Below are 23933 nucleotides of genomic sequence, written 5' to 3' on the forward strand. Positions count from 1 at the left end.
CAGTGAAAAAGGGTAATCGACACAATGGAGTCTTCTATGGCTAAGTCTAGGGTTATGATAGATTACCTTATTGAAGAGGCTGGTGGGGCAGAAAATGTCAATTCCATTGATAAAGACCTTGAAAATCACATAACTAGAGAAGGAAACAACTGACAGGGAAAGAGGGTAATGTTGTTATGAATTGGTTGCATACGAAGAATGAATTGACCCTAATTTATTTTATAGAGTTCGACTTGATGAGATGGGGAGGTTGTTTGGTGTTTTATGGGTTGTTTCAAAGTGTATATTGTCATACCAATTTTTTAATGACGTGGTAACCTTTGACACCACATACCAAACAAATGAATATAGTATGCCCTTTGGCCCAATCCTTGGAGTTAATCACCACCTTAACACAATTTTCCTCGGATGTGCTCTCATCTTCAATGAAACAACAGAACCTTCATTTGGTTATCTGAGAACTGGCTAAAAGCAATGGGAGGCCGCCAACCAGGTACAATTATCACTGATCCAGCTTTAGCGATAACTGTTGTAGTCAAGACAATTTTCCGAATACCAATCATCATTATTGCAAGTGGCATATCATGGGAAAGTTTAAAACACATGTAATCCATGTTGAGTGTGCACACCCATTATTCTTAGAGGTATTCAAGAAGTGTATTGCAGCCTACACAGTTGAGCAGTTTGAGGTTGATTGGTTAGCTATGATTCAGAAATATGATCTTCAAGAGGAAAGTTGGCGCAAGTGGTTATATGGTTGTCGCACTCAATGAGTTGATGCATACAGAGCTGATAGGTTCACAGCCGGCATGGAAACCATACAACGAAGTGAAGGGTTTAATCACCATTTAAAGGTGTACATCACTTCTCCTACAGGTTTCCAAATATTCTTGAATGCTAGTGAAAAGTTGCAAAACAAGACATTCGGCAAAGAAAAAGAAGAAGACAGTAAAGATCTTACATCTACACCTATTCTAAAGACAACCTTCCTTATCAAGGAGCATGTAGCAAAGACATACACTCAAAAATTATTTAGAATGTTTCAAGAAGAGGTGGTAAGGTCTTCAAATTGCCTTAGCAAATTAATAGAAGGCAATGATGAATTCCCCAAATATAAGGTGGAAGACATTGGCAGTGTGCCAATCCCTCTGACGGTTGCATTCATTGAATCAAGGAAGAATTGTACATGGACATGTCAGTTCTTTGAGCGTGTTGGGATCCCTTGTTCACGTATGCTTAAAGTGTTCAATATGAGGAATGCATTGAAGATCCCATCTATCACATATGCTTAAAGTGTTCAATATGAGGAATGTATTGAAGATCCCATCTAACTACATTTTGAGCCGTTGGACAATGGATGCAAAGAAGGGTGTCAAAGACAAATGTGGTGTTAGTAGTTAGACTATATCTAAATTTCTGAGTTTCATTGGACATCATGAGCTTTATGATCTTGTGAGAACAATTGTAGAGCCAGCATTAGAAAATGATGATCTATTTGAAAAAGTGAAGTTGGGTTTCTCCAAGTTAGTTGGGGAAATCAATGCAACAAGAGAGTCTTTGTCAAATACTCATGCACCATCAGCCCCCACTCATTGCAATACCACTGAAGATGAAGTATGTGGCAGTATTAGATCAGTTGATGCCTCCCCTCTTATACTCGATCCACCATATTCACGAGCAGTTGGATGACCAAGGACTAAAAGGATAAAACCTTCACGGGAGGAAGGGCCAAAAGCTTCTACGCAGAAAAAACAATCGCAGAAAGGGCCACCCAGTGGAAGGAAGTGTAAAGTTTGCAATAAGTGTGGACATGACAAATGTAACTGTCCCGCGAGGGCATGTGGGATGTAGAGCTACTGAGGACCTCGAGCCGAGTTAACTAATTTTTTGACTAATTTATGGAGAATGTAAAGGACTTGAGTAATTTTTTGATTTTTAGAGACATGTAAATACCCCTTTTTGTAGAAGTATTTGGGGGTTATGTGAATATTTAATATTCATGTAATTTTGTGGGCATGTAAAAGGGACCGCTTTATGGGGGCATGTAAATGACCTCTTTATGGGGCATCTAAAGTCTAAAGAACCTATTTGGTGACTTTTTGGTAACATATGTGTGACATTTATTTCTTTTCCACGTATTTCATTAACGTGTGAAATGTGAGCTTTACTTCGATAATCAAATGCATTTATATCCCCACAGTTCTCACTTTATTGTTTTTTATGTCGAGCGTTTGAAAAATTCTCACCTTTTACCACACCAGAGGGTGTGCAGAAAAAAGAACTTGAGAATTTCATTCACAAAAGATTATGTGTGTTTCATTGTAGCTGATGACCAGATCTCTCTCTCTCTCTCTCTCTCTCTCTCTCTCTATCTATCTATCTATCTATCTATGTCTCTCTGTGTATATGTGTCTCACAAAAAAAAAAATTCCAAAAACTGAATAATACCATAAACTAGAAAATTTCATTCACAAAAGATTATCATTAATTCAACAACGACCAATTACAATCATTTACGAACCACATGATTACCATTAATTAAACAGTGACCAATTACAATCATTTACAAACCACTGGAAAGATACAATGAGGTCAAACACCTCATGAAATAGGAAAAAATATACCACCCTTTTTTATGGTAGCTTGTTCTCCAATTTTTCAAATGAGGCTCAAAGTGTTGTATCAGTAGTTCCATGGCTGCTTGTTCTCTGTGAAAGAGATGACCCCCTGCACCATTGCGATAATGTGTAAAAGTTCTATGGGTCATAGCCTTGTCCTTAGCGAGAACATGTAATCCATGGACTAAAATTGTGTTCTCCTCATTTATTGGTTAACTTTGATGGAAAAAATATGAAACCCTATGAGGGTTTGTTGGTCATGGGTGTCATCGAGTGAGATTAAGAGGATGACTATAGTTCAAGATTGCAAGTATAGATGGACTGCCTCAATGTATTAGCCCTTGACCCGTTGGATCCAATTCCTATTAAATTTTATTTAAGTATATTTTATTTGAACTATAAAACGTCAAAAATGAACTTTTTAAATCGAAAATAATTTTTTCGATCGGTTAAACTGATTTTTCAGGACTTCATGAATGCAAATCCATTTTAATATTGGATTTAAAAGATCGTGTCATGTTTTTTAAAAATTTATTTGAGGGTGCGGTGGCCCATATGAGATGGTAGTCACCACGGAGAAGCATGCCTTGATTGGACATACGGCCCAAATGTGTCCCACATAAGTGTTATACCCTCTCTCTCTCTTGATGGCTTTAATTTGTTGAACAACTCTTTTAGATAAGGGATTAAATATTTGGGAAATATCTTGATTGAGAGAGAAAGAATGACATGATTAAGGATTTCTCAAAACTTCTTATTTTCCAGTTTTCGTGCAAACTTGATTTTCCTTATTCGCTAGATTTAAAAAAAATATAGAGAATTTATTGTGTTTTTTTGCTGGTAAATCAAAGGGGATGCCGTAACGGTCGTTCCCTCTAAAAACCATGCAAAATGACCAAGGATTGGCCCTTTTAGCATTCCGGGAAGTCGCTGGAAAACTAGTTTTTTGACACCTTAAATTCGTGCCCAACATGCAAGCTCTAGACATGCATCTTCTTGAACCCCAATCATGATGGTTCTCATCTCAAAACGAAGTTTATTGAGCTACAATCAAAATGCACCCATTGTTTTTTCTTGAGCTGACCTCCGGATGTCACATTGCGATCGTCGAAGCGAGGATAGGTTGCACACACAAGCTTTCTACATAAAGCCTTTTTCATGCGACATTCTCTCTAGGACTTCTGTCACTACAGTCGTGGTTCTCGACTGTGGTATATTTCAAAAGTTTGTGCTCGTCGAGGTGCCCAACATATCTGAATTTGAGCTCCATCCATCTTGCAGATCGTGAGATATGAGCATGACAAGTTTGTCCATTTTTTGATTAAGTTATCAGTTGTTTACTATTACTTGAAACTGGTGTAGCTTGCCATCCTTGAATAGTAAATGGCCTACTCATTTGAAGTGTGCTAAGACGACATTGATGCTAGTCCGGCAACATTCCTCAACTAACATATTGCAAACATGATTCTAGGACTTTTGGGTTGGTGTACTAATCAAAATACATTAATTGTGCATTAGAACTAGGAAACCCTCGAGGAAAGGGTCATTTTAGTCAGTAGAATATTTGTAAATCACATCAATTTGTTGAAATTACTTAACTTCAAGCATGTAACCTGATTGAATTTGCACACTACTAAAACATGTTCTTCAAATAAGTAGCATCGAAAATTGGTTATAGATCCCAATCTACATCCTGTTGATTTTTTACAATTTGCGTCGAAAGCAGTAATCTCATCATCCAAATTGAAAACCCTAGAGTTGTGCTCTCTACTTCTTGGTCTTTCGTATTTATCCTCATCACTCGACTCCCTACATAGAGTGCTAAAGTGAAAGGCATGTACTCGAGATCCGCATGGGCTGAAAGATCATCGTCTCGCCCATTATTGAAGCGTGCGAACTGCAACACTAACTGCTAAAATTTTTTATTGTACAAAATAAAATTCATTCCCAGAATATATATCTCCCAAAATGTGTCATCCACCCTTTTATAAGTTTATGAAACCATAAATTAACTTGACACCAAATTAAATAATTAGGACTGTAAAACACCCCAAAATAACATTAAACTTTAAAAAATACCCTTGTGAAAAATACCACTTGAACAATACCATAACAATAATGGGTGAGTAGTAAATGCAAATAGTGCCATTAATAGTACATGTGAATAATAAATAAAGAAAATACAAGAAACCCTAGAATCCCAAAAAAGATTTAAATTCCTAAAAATAAATCCTAAAACTAAAATCAAAATAATCATCTCTAAAATTCGATTTTATTTAAAAATAAGTATAATTTTTCCCTCCATCATTCTCCTCTAGTTACAGAAAATGTGTCCTCGAGTTTTAAAATGTGATAAAATGCCTTGTGCAACATTTTTCTTCTTTGTTGGTTTAAAAACTATTTGTAATAAAAGTAATTTCTCAAGAAATGGAACTTGATATTTATATTGAAGAGTCATTGCAAATTTATCGGATATGTCTATCCTTAAACTCTTATTAAACATCATGTAGGAAACTACAAACCTAAATTTTTGGTCTTTAGAGGTTTTGTTGACATCTATTTCTTCACTTTTTAAAATCAGGGCCATAATTTACGAATGAGTCAACGGCACTTCCTCTTTGCTACTCTGGTTCCAATGCCCTAAATTTATTGATATCTCTATCTCTTCATTATTAATGAGATCTTCAAAGGCCATGATTTGGCTCAGTCCTTCTGCAACCTTCTTTCCATATTCTTCACCATCTTGATCCTTACGTAGGCCAGATCTCCTAAGAGATCTTTCTGTTCGACTGAATCTATATCAAAGATTGGTGGTGAATCACGATGTATACCTTGCTGATTTTCTATGTAATCTATGTCAAAATAAAAAATCTCGTCCTTCAAATAGAAAATCCTAATGTGATGCACCCCACGTCTAGGCCTCCGGTCTCTATCCTCCTCACTCAACTCCACACGTAGAGCGCAAAAGTGAAAATTCTTGTACTCGAGATTGAGCGGAAAACTCACCATTTTTCCCATTCTGGATGCTGACATACTACTGCACTAGTTGCCTTTCACGTTTCTCGATTATGTCATCTAGGGGAAAATGGAGTGCACACACAAAGATCCCCCTTCTACAGCCCCTTATCGTTGCCATGGGTTAAATCACAAGCCCTAGGTAAATAGTCAACAAAAAACAACTAAAATCATCAAGATCTACGTTGTTTTGGGAAAACCTTAACAAATCCTAGACCCCCACTATAGCTTCCCCGTTTTGTTGTTGACCTAGGGTACCAAAAAATCAATGTTATAGTAACTTTGTATAGTACTACAGAAACTACATACAATGCTACAGTACTTTCCATATAGATCACAAGCTCTGATACCAATTTGATGTAGAAAAGTTGAGGGAATAGTAAAATCAACAAGAAACAAACTAAACAGAAGCATAATTCAAGGAAATCTAGGGTTTATTCTCCTTAGCCCATGCTAGGGTTTCAAAAGCCTAAGCTTTTCTCTCTTGCAAATTCTAAGAGTCATGGGGAATAGACCTCCACATACCTCTTATATATTATAATTTAATGTTTCAAGTACAAAAAATTTACAAACAAATAATTCATTACCCATATATCCTTACTTAACTTAAAATTTGTAATGACAATTTTATCCCTATAAGCCGTTTCCCATGAGCAATATTAGTGAATAGTTCTTATGAGGTAAATAAAAAAATAAAATCTCGACAATCCCTAAAAACTTAAATTCTCTAGAAATAAACCCTAAAACTATAACTGCATGTCAAAAGGTGAATAGTTGAAATTGTTTTTTTTTATTTTGTCCACCATCAAAAGGTGAAAGATGTAGTGTAGGTGTGTCGTGAGGCCTCCTGTATGTCATTGCAGGGAGTGGTCGATATGTAATGCGTAGTATGGCTCCAAGTGGAATGTGTGTGCAAGTGTTGCATTGAGTGGGGAGTATATGTATTGTAAGTTGTTGTTAGAAGTAAGTATTAGGAAAAATGACCTTTACCCCCCTCCCAGAAACATCCCTGCCGATTAGCCCCTTGAGTTCACAAAAATCCCTTGTACCCGCCTAGATATTTAAAATTTTGAGACCGTTAGTCCCCCATAATTGTGTTTTTCATTGTATTTTTTACAAATTTGATCTTTTTATTTCACAAAATTCCCCCCTTCCCTTTTTCTTTTGTTGCATAAAACCAATCTTACCTTCGTGGATCCCACTATATAAATTTAAACATGAAAACAAAATGAATTTTTCTTTATTATTACGATCTATTTTACATTAACATCTTTATCTTTTGAACTTGAAAAATGATTAATCAAGGTATTTGTTACGATAGTTAATAGATTATTACTATTTATTTATTCATTTATTAAAACATTTATCAAAATACCTATAAGATAAGAAATATTAAACAGTTAATATATTATTGTTGTTATTATAATTATTAATTAATTATAAATATTATTATTGTCATCTATTAAAATTTTGTTGGGTTTATGTGGCCTTTAAGGGCCTTATGAGAGCTTGTTTGAGCATTTTATATAGTGAAACATAAACTCAATGGGAGTGTGGTCCTCTTGTGGACCATACTAGACAAAAGCGATTTGCCAATACTTAGACTAGGCTCGACGCACTAGGCAAGCCGAGTTTGGAAAATAACAAAGGTACCTGGGCATAAGGATCTACCAAGAAGGCTGTAGTTGGTTAGCCCTTGATGAGGTTAGAGTACGCCCAGATGAGAGCCAAGGGACTGTGTGGCCCTTGCGTGTGATGAATAGCCTTTAGAGACAAGGCTAAAACCTCATCATTATATCATCACATGGAATGTACATAGATAGCCATTTTAAGATTCGCCAATGAGGGTGAAGCGAGTACATGTACGAGAGATTACCCATATGCACCATAGAGTCATGGTTACATCATGGTTTGGAGGACCATGATTTTTTCAATCTCTAGGGTAGCACCTGATATTCATAAAATGGGATTGCATCCCCTAGTCTATTAGGTGACTTTGGTGGTCCAATCATGAGCCCCTGCAGTGGACTGTAGGTCATGGAAACTGCTGGGTCAGTTTGAGGAAGCTAGGTGGATCGTGGTCCGCAGTTGAAGGTGGAGTGCTCCCGTATATTGATAAATTCCTAGATATAACGGATCCGATTCTCATAAAAAATTAATTAGTGTTAATTAATTTTATGATATATGATTTTCTAGAATGTTTATTTCAATTTTTGTGAATATTCTAATGCTTTATTTTTCCCATTTGTATTTATAAATTGAGATAAATTAACTTTTCAATGTTTTAAATAAAATATAAGATTTAAAATTCTAAATATGAAATAAAATATTTTTAAAAAATATATGGGACCTCCATAAAATATGGGGTCCAAAATTTAAAAACATGTGCATTACGTGGGGCCCACACATGGCCACGAAAAGGGTGGCACGCCCCACCCATTCACATATTTTTCTTGGTAAGAATGTTTATTCATTGTTTGTTGGGTTATCTTTTGGGGATAGCAAACTTACTTGAATTTTTAAAATATTTAATAAATCTTTGAATCGAGATTGCTTGATCTAATAAATAAAGATTGGATATATTAAAATAGAAAATAAGATATATGCTTTCTTTATTTAAAGATTTGATGGGAATAGATCTAGGAAAGGAAAGATATCGCTCAAGCTCATCTCTTTGAATCTTGATAGTGGATCAAACAGATGGATGGCTCAAGTTTCTCACCCCACAAGTCAACTTTGATCGATGATCAAGATTTAACCCTACAAATTGAGGTAAACCCCAAAGGCATAGAAAATCTATGGTCTCTCCTTTCATAAAATGACGTACATAATATCTCCTCTCTTTAAGAATTCTCTCTCTTCCAAAATTTAGTTCTCTCTCTAGATTTCCAAAGGGGAGGCATGCCCCAATTTCGACGCACACCCCAAGTTTTATCTTTTATCTCTCTCGAGTTTTTTCTAAGAGGGTACGCCCAAATCATCTTTCTCTCATTGTTTCTAGATGGCACGTCCAAGCTAAGATTAGCTTATGGTGGTTTGATTTTTGGGTAACAAATGGGAGGATCCCCTTGCTAGTAGATTTCTCCCTCTCTCTTTGATCTATTTCTCATCTCTTAAAAGATCAAGCAAATAGGGCTTGAGAAAGACTATGGCATTGAGGCCTTAGGTAGTTGGTTCTAGATCGATATCCATATGCCATTGAGAGGATTTTGTTATATGGAGGAGAATCAAGTGACCGATCATAGATCCCGAGCACCATCAGAAGGAGGAGACTCGGTGTGGGGTGTAATAAGCCGAGGTGAGGTAATCTTCGGCACTCTCTTTTTGTTTCTTACCATATTTAATTATATTGTATTTATTTTCTCAAGCATAAGAATTGTCGATATTTTCTTTGTTTAAAGAAAATTAGTTTAATGCTATCAAGGTTTTTAAGATCCTAGATTTTTTATTTTTATTTTATTTTAAACAAGAGTTATTGTAATAAGACTACTTGTAAGTGATCTTTACTAAAAGAAATGAAAAAGAACAGAAAAGGGGTGAAAAGAAGAAAAATAAAAAATTATATTCACCGATAAGATCACATTAGTATCTCTTTCATTGGTATCAGAGCTAATGATACTTGATGTCATTAGTTATCTTTTCTCTTTATTGAGTCTAGATCAAGCTTGAGAATAAGATATAAGAAAGTTAATGACCTTTGTGGTCACGTAATACACCCGCGGTTAAAAATAATGGAAATTTTCAAACACCTACAGAGTCACTGTGCAAAATGTGTATTCTAGTCTTTTTTCGAGCACTGATATGAAGAAAATAATGATGTATTTTTCCGTTACATACTCAGTGATATTGTGTACCGTTGGGAGTAGAATCCACCTGCAAAATTTATGATATTGTGTATCGTTGAGAGTAGAATCTACCTGCAAAATTTATGTGGGAGATCCTAAGGGAATGGAGTGTTATAGATTAATTAATGAAGGGTGTCAGTTCTGACTCTACAAATTTAAAGAACTATCTATTGAGTTCTGTGATTTTTCTTACTAATTATATGATTTTATTTCTAGTTGAAATTTGACTGTATTCATCAAATTGAAGCTAATTTCAAAAGAAAAAAATTTCATTAAGAAATTGTTTTTAGTTTAAAAGATAAGGTCTATTTAATAAAAGGTGCACAAGTGCTGTTTTCTGCAATGAAAACTATTTATATGACTTGGAAGTCATGATTTTATTTCTATTCTTAACAGAATGTTTTATAGCCAATCCTAGTTTTTAGATTTATATTCTGAGTCTATTTTCTAATAAATATTATTTGAGAGAAAAATATCTATGGGAAAAGAGGAATAAAAATTTGGGATTAAAGAGAGGTTATCCTGAATTTTTTACAATTTGATATGTTCTTCATTGACACATGAATAACTATATTTATCAAGCCTACATAACAAAATGATATGAGGCTTGTGGAAATATATGTATTATCATTATGTTTCTACTTTGAAACAAAATTGGTTTGAAAGGGAAACTCCATGAGGGTACAGACAAAATAAAATTTTACTACATAGTGTTCATCTTAGAATTTTGCAGTATAATTTATTTTGTGACGTGAATGTCATGTATTTATTTCTCTGAAGAAAAGTATTATTTTGGATTCACACTATGATTTTATGATTTGATTTTGAGTCTAGTTTTCAACACAAAAGATTTTAAGAAGAAATTCTTTGATGATTGAGATAAACAATTTCTTTATTGAGAGCTGCTCAACCTGATTTTCTGTTGAGAAAATTGCATTGTGACGTAAATGTCACTAAAATAAAGACTCACTAAATGGTATGATTTAAGGATGGAACTGAGCACTATTTCATATTTTTGAGTCGATTTCAATACTCAAAAGGATTCGGAGATAAATTCTTTATGAGTTGAGAGATAACATATTTTATCATTGGATGCTCATGTTCGATTCTACAACAAATTAAAAGATGTGGCATGTGAAGGCACATCTTTGGATTCTTCATAATGAAGACCTTCTTAAGGCTCATTTAAAAAGTTTTATAGTATGCTATGAGTATGGTTTATTATAATGAAAACTACAGAGAGAGGTAATACAGAGTTGGCAAGATATGACACTCTTTGTGAAGAGTATTCGATTTGATAATAGCAGAAAGAATAAGAAACACAATACATATAAAAGCATATTGGTTTCTTCGAGATGAAGAGATATATAGAGAGACTTTAGGGTGGCTTTGAAACGATAAAGATCAGTGGGAGAATCGAAATTGTGATATTTGAAATAATGGGATGAAGAAGATTATTTCTTCTCGATGTGAGACAAAGAGAATCTAAGTGCCAAAAGGATGGGCACTTCATGACAGGTGAAACCAATGACCAATATATTCTTCATCAATTGAGTGCTCTTCCAAGATCACAAAATCTTGTCAAACAAGTAAACCAATGAATCAAGAAAGCCTAGGTACCACACTATATCGTTTTGAGATATGAAATCTATCCCACATTACATGGTGATGTCATATTGGGAAAGAGGATTCAGTAACCCGCTATTTTTTTTAAGTTTGATACATTACTTTGATTTTTTTGGCTATTTGTTTTATGAATATGTGTCGAGTGTATGGACATTAGGTGATAGGTGCTAACAAATTTGAAAGAGCCGATTTTGAATACCCTGTGTTTTTGTGCCTCCTTGTGCTTGAGTATAAACTACTTGAGGGAGTGATACACATGGAGATGTGGTTTGATCGAGGGCTTTGAGCCTAAGTATGAAACGCTAGAGATGGGTGTGGCTCATTCAAATATGTAGGCATGAAGGGAGTGTTCTGATGGAACTCGGTCTTAATGACCATCCTCCCAATAAATGTCTATAATATAATGTGTCGCAAGTGATGATAAACTTCTGATAAAATCTCTACTTTTGCCAAAAATGAAGTATTTTGTCAAGGCTTTAATAACCATTCTTTAGTCATGTTTTATTTTGGATAAAATTATAAGATGGTATTTATGATTTGTTTTTTTTGTAGCCATGAACTTGAATTGGAAGTAAATTAAAGGTGAATCTGCTAAAATGATTTATGAAGGGTAAACATGTACTTTAAAATTAAATTAGATGATTTGAGAAAAACCTAAGGTCAATGAATATTGTTCTTTTTAGAAAATCACATAGTATTGCAAGGTCAACTAAGTCTTTAAGAAAAAATCATTTTAAAGCCTCATATTATTGTCTAACTATTGCTTGTGAATGTATATGTATACTAAGTCAATGTTTTTTTTTTTAAAAAAGAAAAACATTGTGTCTTGAAGGTATTTATAAAAATGGGAGCAAAACTGTCATGCACTAGTTTTCAAATACCCATATGCCTTGACCCATATTTCTAATTATTTAGAGTCCTCGATTACATAAGACCTTGAACCATAAGAAATATTGTAGGAAGGTCATCTTGCAAAGTTTCCTTGACACGTGTTGTGTGGATTAGACAACTTGGTTTGTATGGGTTTACAACCACGAGACTAGTGTGGTAGAAACCTTTGTGGTTCTAAAAATGGTTTTATGAAACCAAATGAGCATTGAGTTATTGTTTAGTATGAGACATGTTGTACTATCTCATGTCACAGGCATGATAATGCTGAAATATTATTTCTTATGTGTTATGTTTGAGTGGGAGCTATTAACCATCCCACAATTATTTTTAGCTGTACAGGTATCCGGTTATGAAAAGATCTAGATAAAATCAATAATCTAGTGGGAGCATCGGCTTGTGTTTGATGGGCCAGCTGGAACGACATACCGTTGTTCACCCATGGAACCCAGACGCATAACGCTAATTGTATGGCTACAGAAGGGAGTAACTTGATAGAAGAGATGTTTTAAGCCGACAATAGGTCCATGATTTGTAATGCGACATAAAAGATGGATTACGATCATTTTTGAAATGAGATCCGAGCATAAAAAAGAAAGAGGCACTGCCTCCATAAATCCTTTGTGAAAGAATTGATGACAAAAGCCATTATTAATATAATAAGATAGAATAAGTGAAAAATGCTTGAGTGAGAGAGATTGTAATTGAGGGGATGAGAATGTGAGAAAGAGAGATTGTAAGGCCTCCAAAGGCCAAGTAGAAGATGTTGGGTTTATGTGGCCTTTAAAGGCCTTATGAGAGCTTGTATGAGCATTTTATACAGTGAAACATAAACTCAGTGGAAGTATGGTCCTCTTGTGGACCATACTAGGTAAATGCGATTTGCCGATACTCAGACTAGGCTCGACGTGCTAGGCCAGCCGCGTTTGGAAAAACCCAAGGTACCTGAACATAGGGATCTACCGAGAAGGTTTTAGTGGGTTAGCTTTTGATGAGGTCGAAGTACGCCCAGATGAGAGCTAAGAGACTGTGTGGCCCTTGCTTGTGATGAATAGCCTTTAGATACAAGGCTAAAACCTCATCGTTATATCATCACATGACATATACATAGATAGCCGTTTTAAGATTCGTCAATGAGGGTGAAGCGTGTATATGTGTGAGATATTACCCCTATGCACCATAGAGTCATGGTTGCATCATGGTTTGGAGGACCATGATTTATTTTGTATCTAGGGTAGAACTTGAAATCCATAAACTGGGATTGCATCCCCTCGTCTATTAGCTGACTTTGGTGGTCCAATCATGAGCCCCTGCAGTGTATTGTGGGTCACAGGATATGGGGTCAGTTTGAGAAAGTTAGGTGGATAGTAGTCCATAGTTGAGGGTAGAGTGCTCCCGTATATTGATAAATTTCTAGACCTAACGGATCCGATTCCCATAAAAAATTAATCAGTTTTATTTAACTTTATGATATATGATTTTTTAGAATGTTTATTTGAATTTTTGTGAATCTTCTGATATTTTACTTTTGTCATTTGGATTCATAAATTAAGAGGAATTAATTTTTCAATGTTTTAAATAACGTATAAGATTTAAAAATTCTAAATATGAAATAAAATATTTTCTAAAAATATATGGGACCTCCATAAAATATGAGGCCCAAAATTTAAAAACATGTGGATTAGGTGGGGCCCACACGTGGCCACCAAAAGGGCCCCATTCACGTATTCTTCTTGGGAAGAATGTCTATCCATTGTTTTTTGGATTAGCTTTTGGGGATTGCCAACTTACTTGAATATTTGAAATATTTAATAAATCTTTGAATCAAGATTATTTAATCTATTAAATAAAGATTGGATGTACTAAAATAGAAAAGAAGATATATACTTTCTTTATTTAAAGATTTGATGGGAATAGATCTAGGAAAGTGAGGATAAGGCTCTAGCTCATCTCTTTGAATCTTGATGGTGGATAAAAAAGATGGTGACTCAAATCTCTCACCCCACAAGTCTCTTTAGATTGATGGTAAAGATTTAACCCTACGAATTGAGGTAAACCTCGAAGGCACAAAAAATATATAAAAGGAGGTCTCTCCCTTCATAAAATGATGTACATATTATCTCATCTCTTCAAGAATTCTCTCTCTCTCTTCCAAAATTTAATTCTCTCTCTAGATTACCAAAGGGGAGGCACAACCCAATTTTGAGGCATGCCCCAAGTTTTATCTTCTATCTCTCTTAAGTTTTCTCTAAGAGGGTACGCCCAAATCATCTGTCTCTCAGTATTTCTTGATGGCACGCCCAAGCTAAGGTTAGGTTTGATTTTTGGGTAACAAATGGGAGGATCCTCTTACTAGTAATTATCTCACTCTCTTTTTGATCTATCTCTCATCTCTCAAAAGATCAAGCAAATGGGGCTTGAGCAAGACTAAGGCATTGAGGCCTTAGGTAGTTGGTTCTAAATCGAGATCCATATGCCATTGAGAGGGATTTGCCATATGGAGGATAATCAAGTGACCGATCATAGATCCCGAGTACCGTCGGAAGGAGGAGACTCGGTGTATGGGGGGTACTAAACCCGATTGAGATAATCTCCAGCACTCTCTGTTTGTTTCTTACCATATATTGTGTTTATAATCTCAAGCATAAGAATTGTGGATATTTTCTTTGTTTAAAGAAAATTAGTTTAATGGCATCAAGGTTTTTAATATCCTAGATTTGATATTTTCATTTTATTTGAAGCAAGAGTTATTGTAATAAGACTACTTATAAGTGATCTTTGCCAAAAGAAAAAAAAAAGAAAATAAAAGAAAAGGGGTGAAAAGATAAAAAATAAAAAAGGTATATTTACCGACACGATCACATTAGTCTTTTTTTCAATTTGTATATCAAGTCACACAAAAAAATATTGATGACTAGTGTATAGGTTTAGCATTTTGTAAAACAAAAAGATCAAATTTGTAAAAATAACAAAGAAAAATATAATTGGGCGGCTAATGGTTCCAAAGTTTAAAACTTGAGCATGTGCATAGGATTTTCTTTTAATCCAAAGGGCTAATAGGAATGGAAATGTCAGAAAAAGGCTTAAAGATCATTTCTCCAAAGTATTATTCATAGAGTGTATGTGCGTGAGAGTGTGCACATATACAATCACGGCCTGTCCTGTAAGTTTGGCGCAAGTGTGTGCTATTATACAGTGTGTGTATGAAGGGTGACGCCTTTTGTATTGGAGAGTCCAAAGTACTAGAGAGTGAGTTTCTCTCTCTAAGTTTGATTCACTGCGGAGTATTTTCTACAAGTTATATCAGAGCTTCGAGAAATTCCTACAGCAGCTCTCCTCGCCTTAGTTTGGAAGTGACTCGGGCGACTCTCACGCGAACTGCCCTAGTGACCCTATTCAGACATTTATTAGCTGATGCAAAAGGATTGTGGGAAATTATATCTACCCTCTATTCAATCATCTAACAAGATTAAAAAATAAACAACAAACACAAGAGAAATGGGTTGCAACAGGAAGAACTCTTTTGTTGCACTTGAATAAGTTTACTAAAATAATAATAGTAATAACAATAATAATAAATTAGAAAGATATATTCCCCTCCTTTTAAAAACTTATTCTCTCATCAAATTCCTACTTTTGGGACCATTAGGCCTCTCCAACTTCCTTGTTCTCTCTTCCTTACTACGTATTTCGCCCACTATTTCTTCTATTTATAGGGTGTGGATTGCATAGGGTTGCAACCTTAACTAATGAAATTAAGGTATGCCTTCACGTTTTATCTTGAATGTAATTTTGGTGTAAAAAATTCGTGGGATGGCCGGATAATCGCTTTTTATTTCTATTTCATAAATTTCAAGCTCCAAAAATAGTTCAAATCAAGTAGATATATAAGCATTTGAAAATCTTGAAATGGAAGGTCCACGTAATATGTTTTTTGGAAGGTCCTCTTAATATTTTATGTCCAATTTATTGCAAAACCTGCCTTTTTGAGTAATTGGGTTTCGAAAGTTTGCGATATTTGATTTAGAGAATATTTGATTGGACTATGGCCTAAACTAATTATGGATCCCTGTGGACTTTGGTGTACTGAACTAATACAACACCTAGGGATGAAGTAGACCAAAACATAACCCTAGGTGAAGTAAACCTTATGATCTTTTCAACAGTTCAAGAATCACCGGGAATCTACGTTTAAAACAATCTAGAAAATGATATTTTGGCTCATGCCCAAATGCACCTGGGATGACCCGCATGATACGGAGCGTGTCGGTCAGGCCCGCCCGACGTGCCACCTGTCTTTCAGGTCATCAAGGCCCATGGCGTGCGATATGATAGACCCGGCCCGGCCCTACAACCCTCTAGAAGCGATTTTACACAGTTTTCCAACCCCAAAAAAGGCCAAAAAAATCGAAAAGAAAGGGGAAAACTCCCTAATCCTAATCCTAATCCCAATTGGGTTGGATTAATTTTAAACTTAAACCTATCTCAAACCCATATATACCCCCTCAAAAGCTAGAAAAATTCCATAAGACAGATTCAAAAATTCTTTGGAAAATAGGAAAAACCCTTTGAAAATTCGAAAAAATTTCAAAAAATCTTAAAAATTCAGAAAGAAATCCCAAAATTCGGATTTAATCTTAGGAGCCACTAAAACCTTAGAAAATAGAAGAAAATCCCTCCTAAATCCTCATAAAAGCCTAGATAGACACTACTTAAAATTCCCCAGCTTTTCTCCATGCCTTAAGAACCCCTTAATCTAGGTCAAATTACCTTAGATCTACTAATTTCAGCATGCATAAGCATCTAAAAAGAGATGGTGGTGCAAATAAGAAGACTACTCTGATCCAAGCCCGAAACTTCGGGTTCCGGGTTCTCGAAGGTTAAGCACTCTTTATTTATTCAGTTTTAGTTAATTTTCCTAGCTACTTGACTTTATTTTTATTATGTTCTTATTATTTTTTTAAAAGAGTTTTTAATGCAAATACATAGATCCGGTGAGTCAAGGTGACCCTACACAATTGATATGTATTTATTATTTACTTTTACTTTTCGTTGTTTTGAAAGAGTATTAGTTATTTTTCCTATCTACTTGACTTCATTTTTATTATTTTCTTATTATTTTTTTAAAAGAGTTTTTAATGCAAATACACAGATCCGGTGAGTTAAGGTGACCCTACACAATTGGTATGTATTTATTATTTACTTTTCTTTCGTTGTTTTGAAAGAGTACAAGCGTGTAGGTTACACTTACCACCAGGGTTTTAAAAATCGGCGAGTTGCAATGGAATCGCCCGGGTCGACTCGAGAATCGGTCACCCCTTGTCGATTCTTCTGTAAAACTGGAAATCACCCGATCCTATTAGAGAATCGACGATTTTGAATAGTGAATCGCTCCGATTACGTCATAAATCGTGATTCCAGATGCTGATTACATCATAAATCGCGATTTCAACCGCTTAGTGACATCACAGGGCGAGTCCTTACCTGAGGACATTGTGATAATTTTTTTCAAAATATCACCGCAGGTGTGCCCTTTCTCTCTATCGCGCTAACGTTAAGGCTTTTGTAAAGGTAGTTATACCGTGTAAACTTTCTCCAATTCTTCGATGTGGGACTTATACTAAGCGATATTATGTTGAAAATTCATTCAATATAGGTAATTATTGTAGAGAACTCTTTAGTAGCGTGCAAAGGGTTGTGATGGTTGGTAGCAATGTTTTTTGTGTGACGTCCCAAGTTCGAATCTCAGTTGAGATGCTATTATGCAAATTTAATTTTTGTCTTCATAAGAAAAAAAAGAAATTACGCAAATTCACTTTTTGTCTTCATAAAAAATAAAAAATAAAAAAAGCAGAAGAAGAAGATAGGTTTTTACTTGTCTTAAAAAAAAGCTAAAATGAAGAAAAAAATATGATGAAAAAAATAAAAAATAATATGATGAAAAAAAAAAAAAGTAATACAACAAGAAAAACAAAAAAAGGTAATATAACATCTTCTTTTTTTATTGTCAAAAAAAAAAACAGGTAATACAACAAATATCATATTTTCTCACAAAAAAAAGAAAAGTATTTCTTCTCAATAAAATAAAAGATATTTCTTAGTACAACAAATATTTTTTAATACAAACTAGGAATAACTGATCTAATTATAATTTTTATTTTTATAATATGGTAAGCTTTAACATAAATTTAAGAATATTAATTTTAAGATATGATTCATACACATTTGAAATATTTCTCTGTCTCTAACAATCTCTTCCATTAAATTTATTCTAGAATTCTAAAAAATATATTTTTGAAAATTTGAAGTGCTATTTCGAAAATTGATGCGCATTCGAATAATTTCTATATTGATAATCAAATATTTTATTTATTTATCTGCATTATAAATCTTGTAATGTATTCTTTTTCTTACAATTGTCAATAATACATTTTAAATTAAATGGTAGTATAAAATATTTTAAATTTGTTATTATTTATATAATAAAATGTAAACCAACAATTTTCCTTGCAATATATAATATTATAGTTAGATAGGTTGTAATAATTTTAGATTATAGTTAGTTAGGTTGTAATAATTTGGTTTTTTCTATTTTTTTTTTCGTAGATTAGGTTTTTCTTCCAATTCGAGATTTTAGTGGCCATTTTTCATCGATTTAATCCATTATTTATTATAGTCTATGTATGATTATGTACTTTATCAGTGGTAATTTTATGTTTTTTGTTTTATGTGATGCAAATTTAATGGTTAACATAAGTTCATACAGGGAAAGAACATCTTAATTATTTTTAAATTGATTAAAAATAAAATTTAATAATTTAATACCCGTATTTCTTATTTGATTCTTAAAAAATAACATCTATAATGAATTTTTATAACTTTTTTGGATTTTTTTTAAGGTTTAATTGGACTAATTTGACCGATTCTCGATCTAGATTGCCGATTCACCGATTCGAATGAGTTTTTAAGGTGCCCTATCCGGGACTCCGATCCGTTTTTTAAACCAGTAAGTTACAACTTTTATGTTGCTTGATAAGTGAGCAATGCATTTATTCGCATAAAGCGAAGTTAGATGCTGAGAATGTAAGTCACGAATCATTTAAAGTGAAACTAGCCATTGCATAAGTTACGGTAAAGTGGGCCAAAGCATTATCGAATATAATAAGGTAAAAGTTTGAATAAGGCTGCAAGGTGAAGAAAGGTGCATCTGAAAAATCCTACTGTAGAGAGTGTTCCCACTTAAGAGAACCCTCCAGCTAATCATATGAAACTTGAGATAAATGAAGATGAAGAAAAAAAAAAAATTCCAAATTCAAAAATAGCACATCAGGTAAAAAGTCATCTAAATTGTCTGATTTCAAAATTTTCACATGCTTATTGATCTGCTCGATCTATACTATTTTTAAATTTTAAATTTTTAACCGAATATGAAAATAGATTTTGAAACCATCATAAGATTTTCAACATCGAAACGACATTTCTAAATAAATTTTACAGGTCCACCTGACGTCTATTGTATAAGGATAACCTTATACAAACCTCACCCATATAATAATGTTCTTGAAGTTAATGCTCTTTTTAGGTTTCTCATTTGTATATTATTTAGCACTTTTTCTTTATGTTAGCTAGGAATGTACTATTAGAGAGTTAGAATTCAATTATTTTATATAAGGAAAAAGTTTATATATGGACGAGGCCCTAAGAAATTGAACTAAGAGAACCTCAAAAACCCACTAGAAAAAGATATTTTGATGCCGAAAAATACTCAAGTCGATCATCTCGACCTCAAGTTTTTGGACATGAGAAAAAGTGGATTTCAAGTCTTGAAAATAGTCAATCTTGTAATGTATTTCAGGAGCATTAATTTTAATAATTCTTCAAGAGTTCATAAATCTTGAAGATTCTTCAAGAGTTCATAAATCTTGAAGATTCTTCAAGAGTTCATAAATCTGCTCGATCTATACTATTTCCTAAGATTTAAATTTTCTAATAACATATGAAAATAAAGTTTCATGCCATCACAAAGATTTGCACTACCAAAATGAATGGCCTGACACTATTTAAAGGTGTGCCTTACTTTGATTGTTTGGGGCCACAGCCGTATAGAAACCTCACCCTTTAGATAAGAGGATAATTGTTTCAAGCATACAGCTCAAAGATCTTTTTTATTGTTACAAATAACAATTCGCAAATAACCATATATTATAGAATCATTAAATGCTTTCTTTTAAAAAAAATAAAAAAAAAATTTTGAGTACATTAACACTGACATATTACTGTTCGAAATTGCACAGTCCTTGTTCTTAGGATGTTATTTTTCAGGAAGATAGAGAGTGACATTTATTTATTTGTTTATTTGAGGCCAGTCAATAGGTTAAAAAAGTTACATCCCCAAACTTTGGGAGATAAAAAATACTCTGGTTTTTACTCGGAGTAAATGATGGCCTGCTCCTTGAAATGCAGAAAATTATTTCCCATAGCTTAAAGGATGATAACTCTAGATATATTTATTTAGTTGCATGAGGTAAGTCGAGGGTTCACACCAATAAAATTTAAAGAAATTTATCAGGTCACCAATGAGAGATGACAATAATACCTTGCATTATTTTTCCTAAAATTTAAAATACCCAAAAAAAATACATGTTAAGATGAAATAGTTATAATGTTTTTTTTTTCATGGGTAATTCAGTGGAGAAGACAGGCCCCTGCCCATTTTTTCAAATAGTTTAGAAGTTAGTTTTTGAAGGTATTAATGGGGTGATGTCAATGGCAATGAAAACCACAATGTGGTGATTAAGGTGTAGAGGGGTGCTACCATCACAAATTTATAGAATATTAAACAATTTGTTTCTTACTTGTATCTCGATAAATGATGCAATTTCAACATAGCCGAGGTTTTTTGAAAACAAAAAAACGTCTCACATTAAATACATATCTGAAAAGCACCTTGACCCATTATGAAAATTGAAACTAAAAAATGATATAGATCTTGCGGGTGCACGAAAACTTATTTTTTGTTGAAGTGAGGTTATGTCATTGCCAGTTTGGTTTCATGTCGATGCAACTGAACTCGGTGTGTTTAATACCCATTACAATTTGTGTTTGCTTTCATATGATTTTCATTCCAAGGCCTGATTTTTAAAAGAAAAATATCATAAAACAAGGCAAACTCCCAGTAAAAACAACAAACACAAATGAGAGATAGAGTGCTTGGGTTTGTGTGCTGGAATCCCATTCATGGTGCAAAGGAATGAGATCATATTAAAAAAATTCGAGGATTAGAAACTTAGTGACATTTTAAAACATCATAAATCCATAATTATTTACTCGAAATCACAAGGTGCCACTCTCTCTCTCTCTCTCAATCTCTCTCATTCATATACCTCAGCATTACATCTCTCTCTCTTTTTCAAGGACCGCATCGTTCTCTCTCTCAAAAATTACACCACGTGTTGGACATGTCTCTCTTTAATTTTGCACTATATCTCTCACTCTCTAACATTACACGAATATATCTATCCATCTAGTGTTATATAGAGTGATTGACGTATACACTTTAAATTTTACGGTAAAATACGAAATGTTTCACTTAGATATCAAAATTATAAAGAATGTTGTTAAATTTTTTTTTTTTGTTATTTTTTTTAAAATTACCTTCAGCCCGAAGTTTTCTATTTTTATAATTTTGTTTTAGTTTTTTTTCGTTGGTAGGACAATGCCTTAAAGTTTGAGGGCACTGCCATACTAATGAAAAAAATTAAAATTCAAATTGACTGAAAAAGTAATTTTGAAAAAAATAATAATAATAAAAAAAAAAACTAGTTGACCGTGAGCCGAGCATTTTAGATTTTACCTAAAATTTTGGATAGGAGACATGACACCGGGCGTCCTAATAATTCAAACCAAACCTTCCATTCACCCCACACTACAAACTCTTTTCGTCTTTACACAAGCATAGCTTGTTCTCACTAGCTTTACAGAATCATCTATCTCTCGTAGAATTACACAACCATGTCTCTCCCTCTCTAGTATAGCATTCAATACACAAGCATCTCTCTCTTCCTCCCCCTCTCTCCAGCATTGCACAAGAAACATGAAACCATCACTGTGACTCAAAACCCAAACTTGCTTTGATCACTTTCTGGACGCCCTTCGTTCTATCTTTTCATATTTTCAGACGAATTGGGTAGGTCCGAGATGAGATGTAGCGTCCTCATCGTCCCACTGCAGACGTTCCCACCACTCTCTCCTTGCTTTAAACCTTTTCAGTTTTGGAGCATTACGCATACCTAATGGGAACTTCCTTAGCTCGACAAGTTCACAAATGATGCCCAATTTCGGTAGATCTTGCAGCGTCAAGCGACATAAATTTGGAAATGCGTCGTCTTCCACACCATTATCTTCTATCAACACTTCCATTCCCTCGCAATTTTCTATCAACAAAAACGTCAAATTGTAGAGCAATTTATGCCTGTGGTGAGACGTATCTTTAGCATGGGGCACGTTATCTCCCTTACGTTACCGAAGCAACTTTTTGGTGGAATGCCAATGCATATAGTCTCCAAACTAGGCAATCCAGAAAGGCCCAGCTTTGTCAAGCACTGAAATGCATCCTCCCTGGCATGCTCTGCGATGATCAGCCTCTGCAACTGCTTACAATAGTCGATACATAAGAACTTAATGCACCTTGAATCTTGTGTTAGTGCTATCAAGGCAACATCCTTTATGATGCAATTCTTCAGCGATAGGTCAGTTATGATACTAGCCAGTGGCTTGAACCAATCCGAAAGGATAGCATCTTTAAAACAAATGCTGAGAGAAGACAAACTCACCCGACTCTCCTCTCCATTCCCCGTTTCCTCCTCCTCCTCATGCCAATGCCAATGCCAATGCACTCCACTATTGTTTGTATTCAACACCTCCAAGTTACGTAACCCCGACAGTAGTACCCAATGCGGGATTCTCTCAAGACTCGTGATGTCTATTAGGTCCAGGTTTTTGCAGAAGCTACATGAAAACTTGAGAAGATTTAATGCTGGACAAAGAGACGATGGTTCACAATGACTAGAGATGCTGCAGCTGTAGAGAGTCTGATCATGGAACTTAGGGGTTGTACCTTGTCTTTTATTACTAACTTTTACTTTTTTAATGTTTTGGAAAAACATATTGGAATCTGGATTGCAGCTTTAATACTGCTTACTCAGTGAGTCACCAATACCATATTCCTATAAAGTGAGAGTAGAGTGTACGAAAGCAAGCAATGCGTCATTTAAAGGGAAAGTAGCCAATATATTCTCTAAAGTAAAGGGCGCTAATGCACTGTAATGTTGTTGAAATGAATGGTTTTTTTGACGTTTTTCTTTATTAATTATTTACGTGCTTTTTCTTTATGTCAATTACTGTCTTCGCAAAATCGAACCGTCTAGATATGGGCGTAGAAGCGATTTAACCTGCTTAATCGGTAAACCGGCCAATTCAACCGTTTTAACTGGATAAGTCCGGAATAATTAAAAAATGTTAAAAAAATTAAAAAGATAAAAAAAAATCTACTAAAATTTGAAAAACATATAAAGAATGTGATTAAAACAAAACTCACTCAAATGAAGTTGAAAATTAATGAAAAATAGATTTTAACGAGTCAATTTGTACCTAGGAGTATTTTTTAAATTTTTTAAAAAGATTGGAAAATATAAAAGTGAGTATCAACGACCAAAATATTTTTTAAATTTTTACTACAATGTAAAGAATATTAAAACAGTGTTAAAAACATAGACTTGACCAACTCTTTTTTTAAAGAAAATGTTCTTTCTTTTTTAAAAAAATGATATTTTTTATCTTTTTTGTTCTTAAAAGAAAATGAAAAAAAAATATATTATATGTAATATAAACCCTTATTTTTATCAACTAAGTAGTAAATGGTGAACAAGTAATAAATGGCAAA

General features: G+C 34.0%; 1 protein-coding gene and 1 long non-coding RNA gene across 2 annotated transcripts; one reads left to right on the forward strand and one right to left on the reverse strand.

Annotated features, from left to right (window-relative positions):
• The first annotated feature begins 584 nt into the window (after positions 1 to 584).
• On the forward strand, positions 585 to 1292 carry LOC105420217 (protein FAR1-RELATED SEQUENCE 9-like). The gene is made up of 2 exons (XM_011622964.1): positions 585 to 756; positions 877 to 1292. The coding sequence occupies exons 1-2, from the start codon at positions 585 to 587 to the stop codon at positions 1290 to 1292; spliced, it is 588 nt and encodes a 195-aa protein (XP_011621266.1).
• Positions 1293 to 21879: 20587 nt separating this feature from the next.
• Positions 21880 to 23088, reverse strand: LOC148782070 (uncharacterized). The gene is made up of 2 exons (XR_016055389.1): positions 22825 to 23088; positions 21880 to 22641 (listed from the first exon to the last, which is right to left on the reverse strand). It is a non-coding gene; the product is annotated as an uncharacterized LOC148782070 (long non-coding RNA).
• Positions 23089 to 23933: the final 845 nt, after the last annotated feature.

Source organism: Amborella trichopoda, chromosome 5, assembly GCF_054954075.1.
Source record: "Amborella trichopoda isolate Santa Cruz 75 chromosome 5, AtrichopodaSantaCruz75HAP2 v2.0, whole genome shotgun sequence".
Taxonomy (NCBI): Eukaryota; Viridiplantae; Streptophyta; class Magnoliopsida; order Amborellales; family Amborellaceae; genus Amborella; species Amborella trichopoda.

Coding starts and splice junctions, on each gene's coding strand:
- LOC105420217 (XM_011622964.1), top strand. CDS start 585: ATGGGAAAGTTTAAAACACATGTAATCCATGTTGAGTGTGCACACCCA. Junction 757..876: donor TTGGCGCAAGTGGTTATATG/GTTGTCGCACTC, acceptor CTTCTCCTACAG/GTTTCCAAATATTCTTGAAT.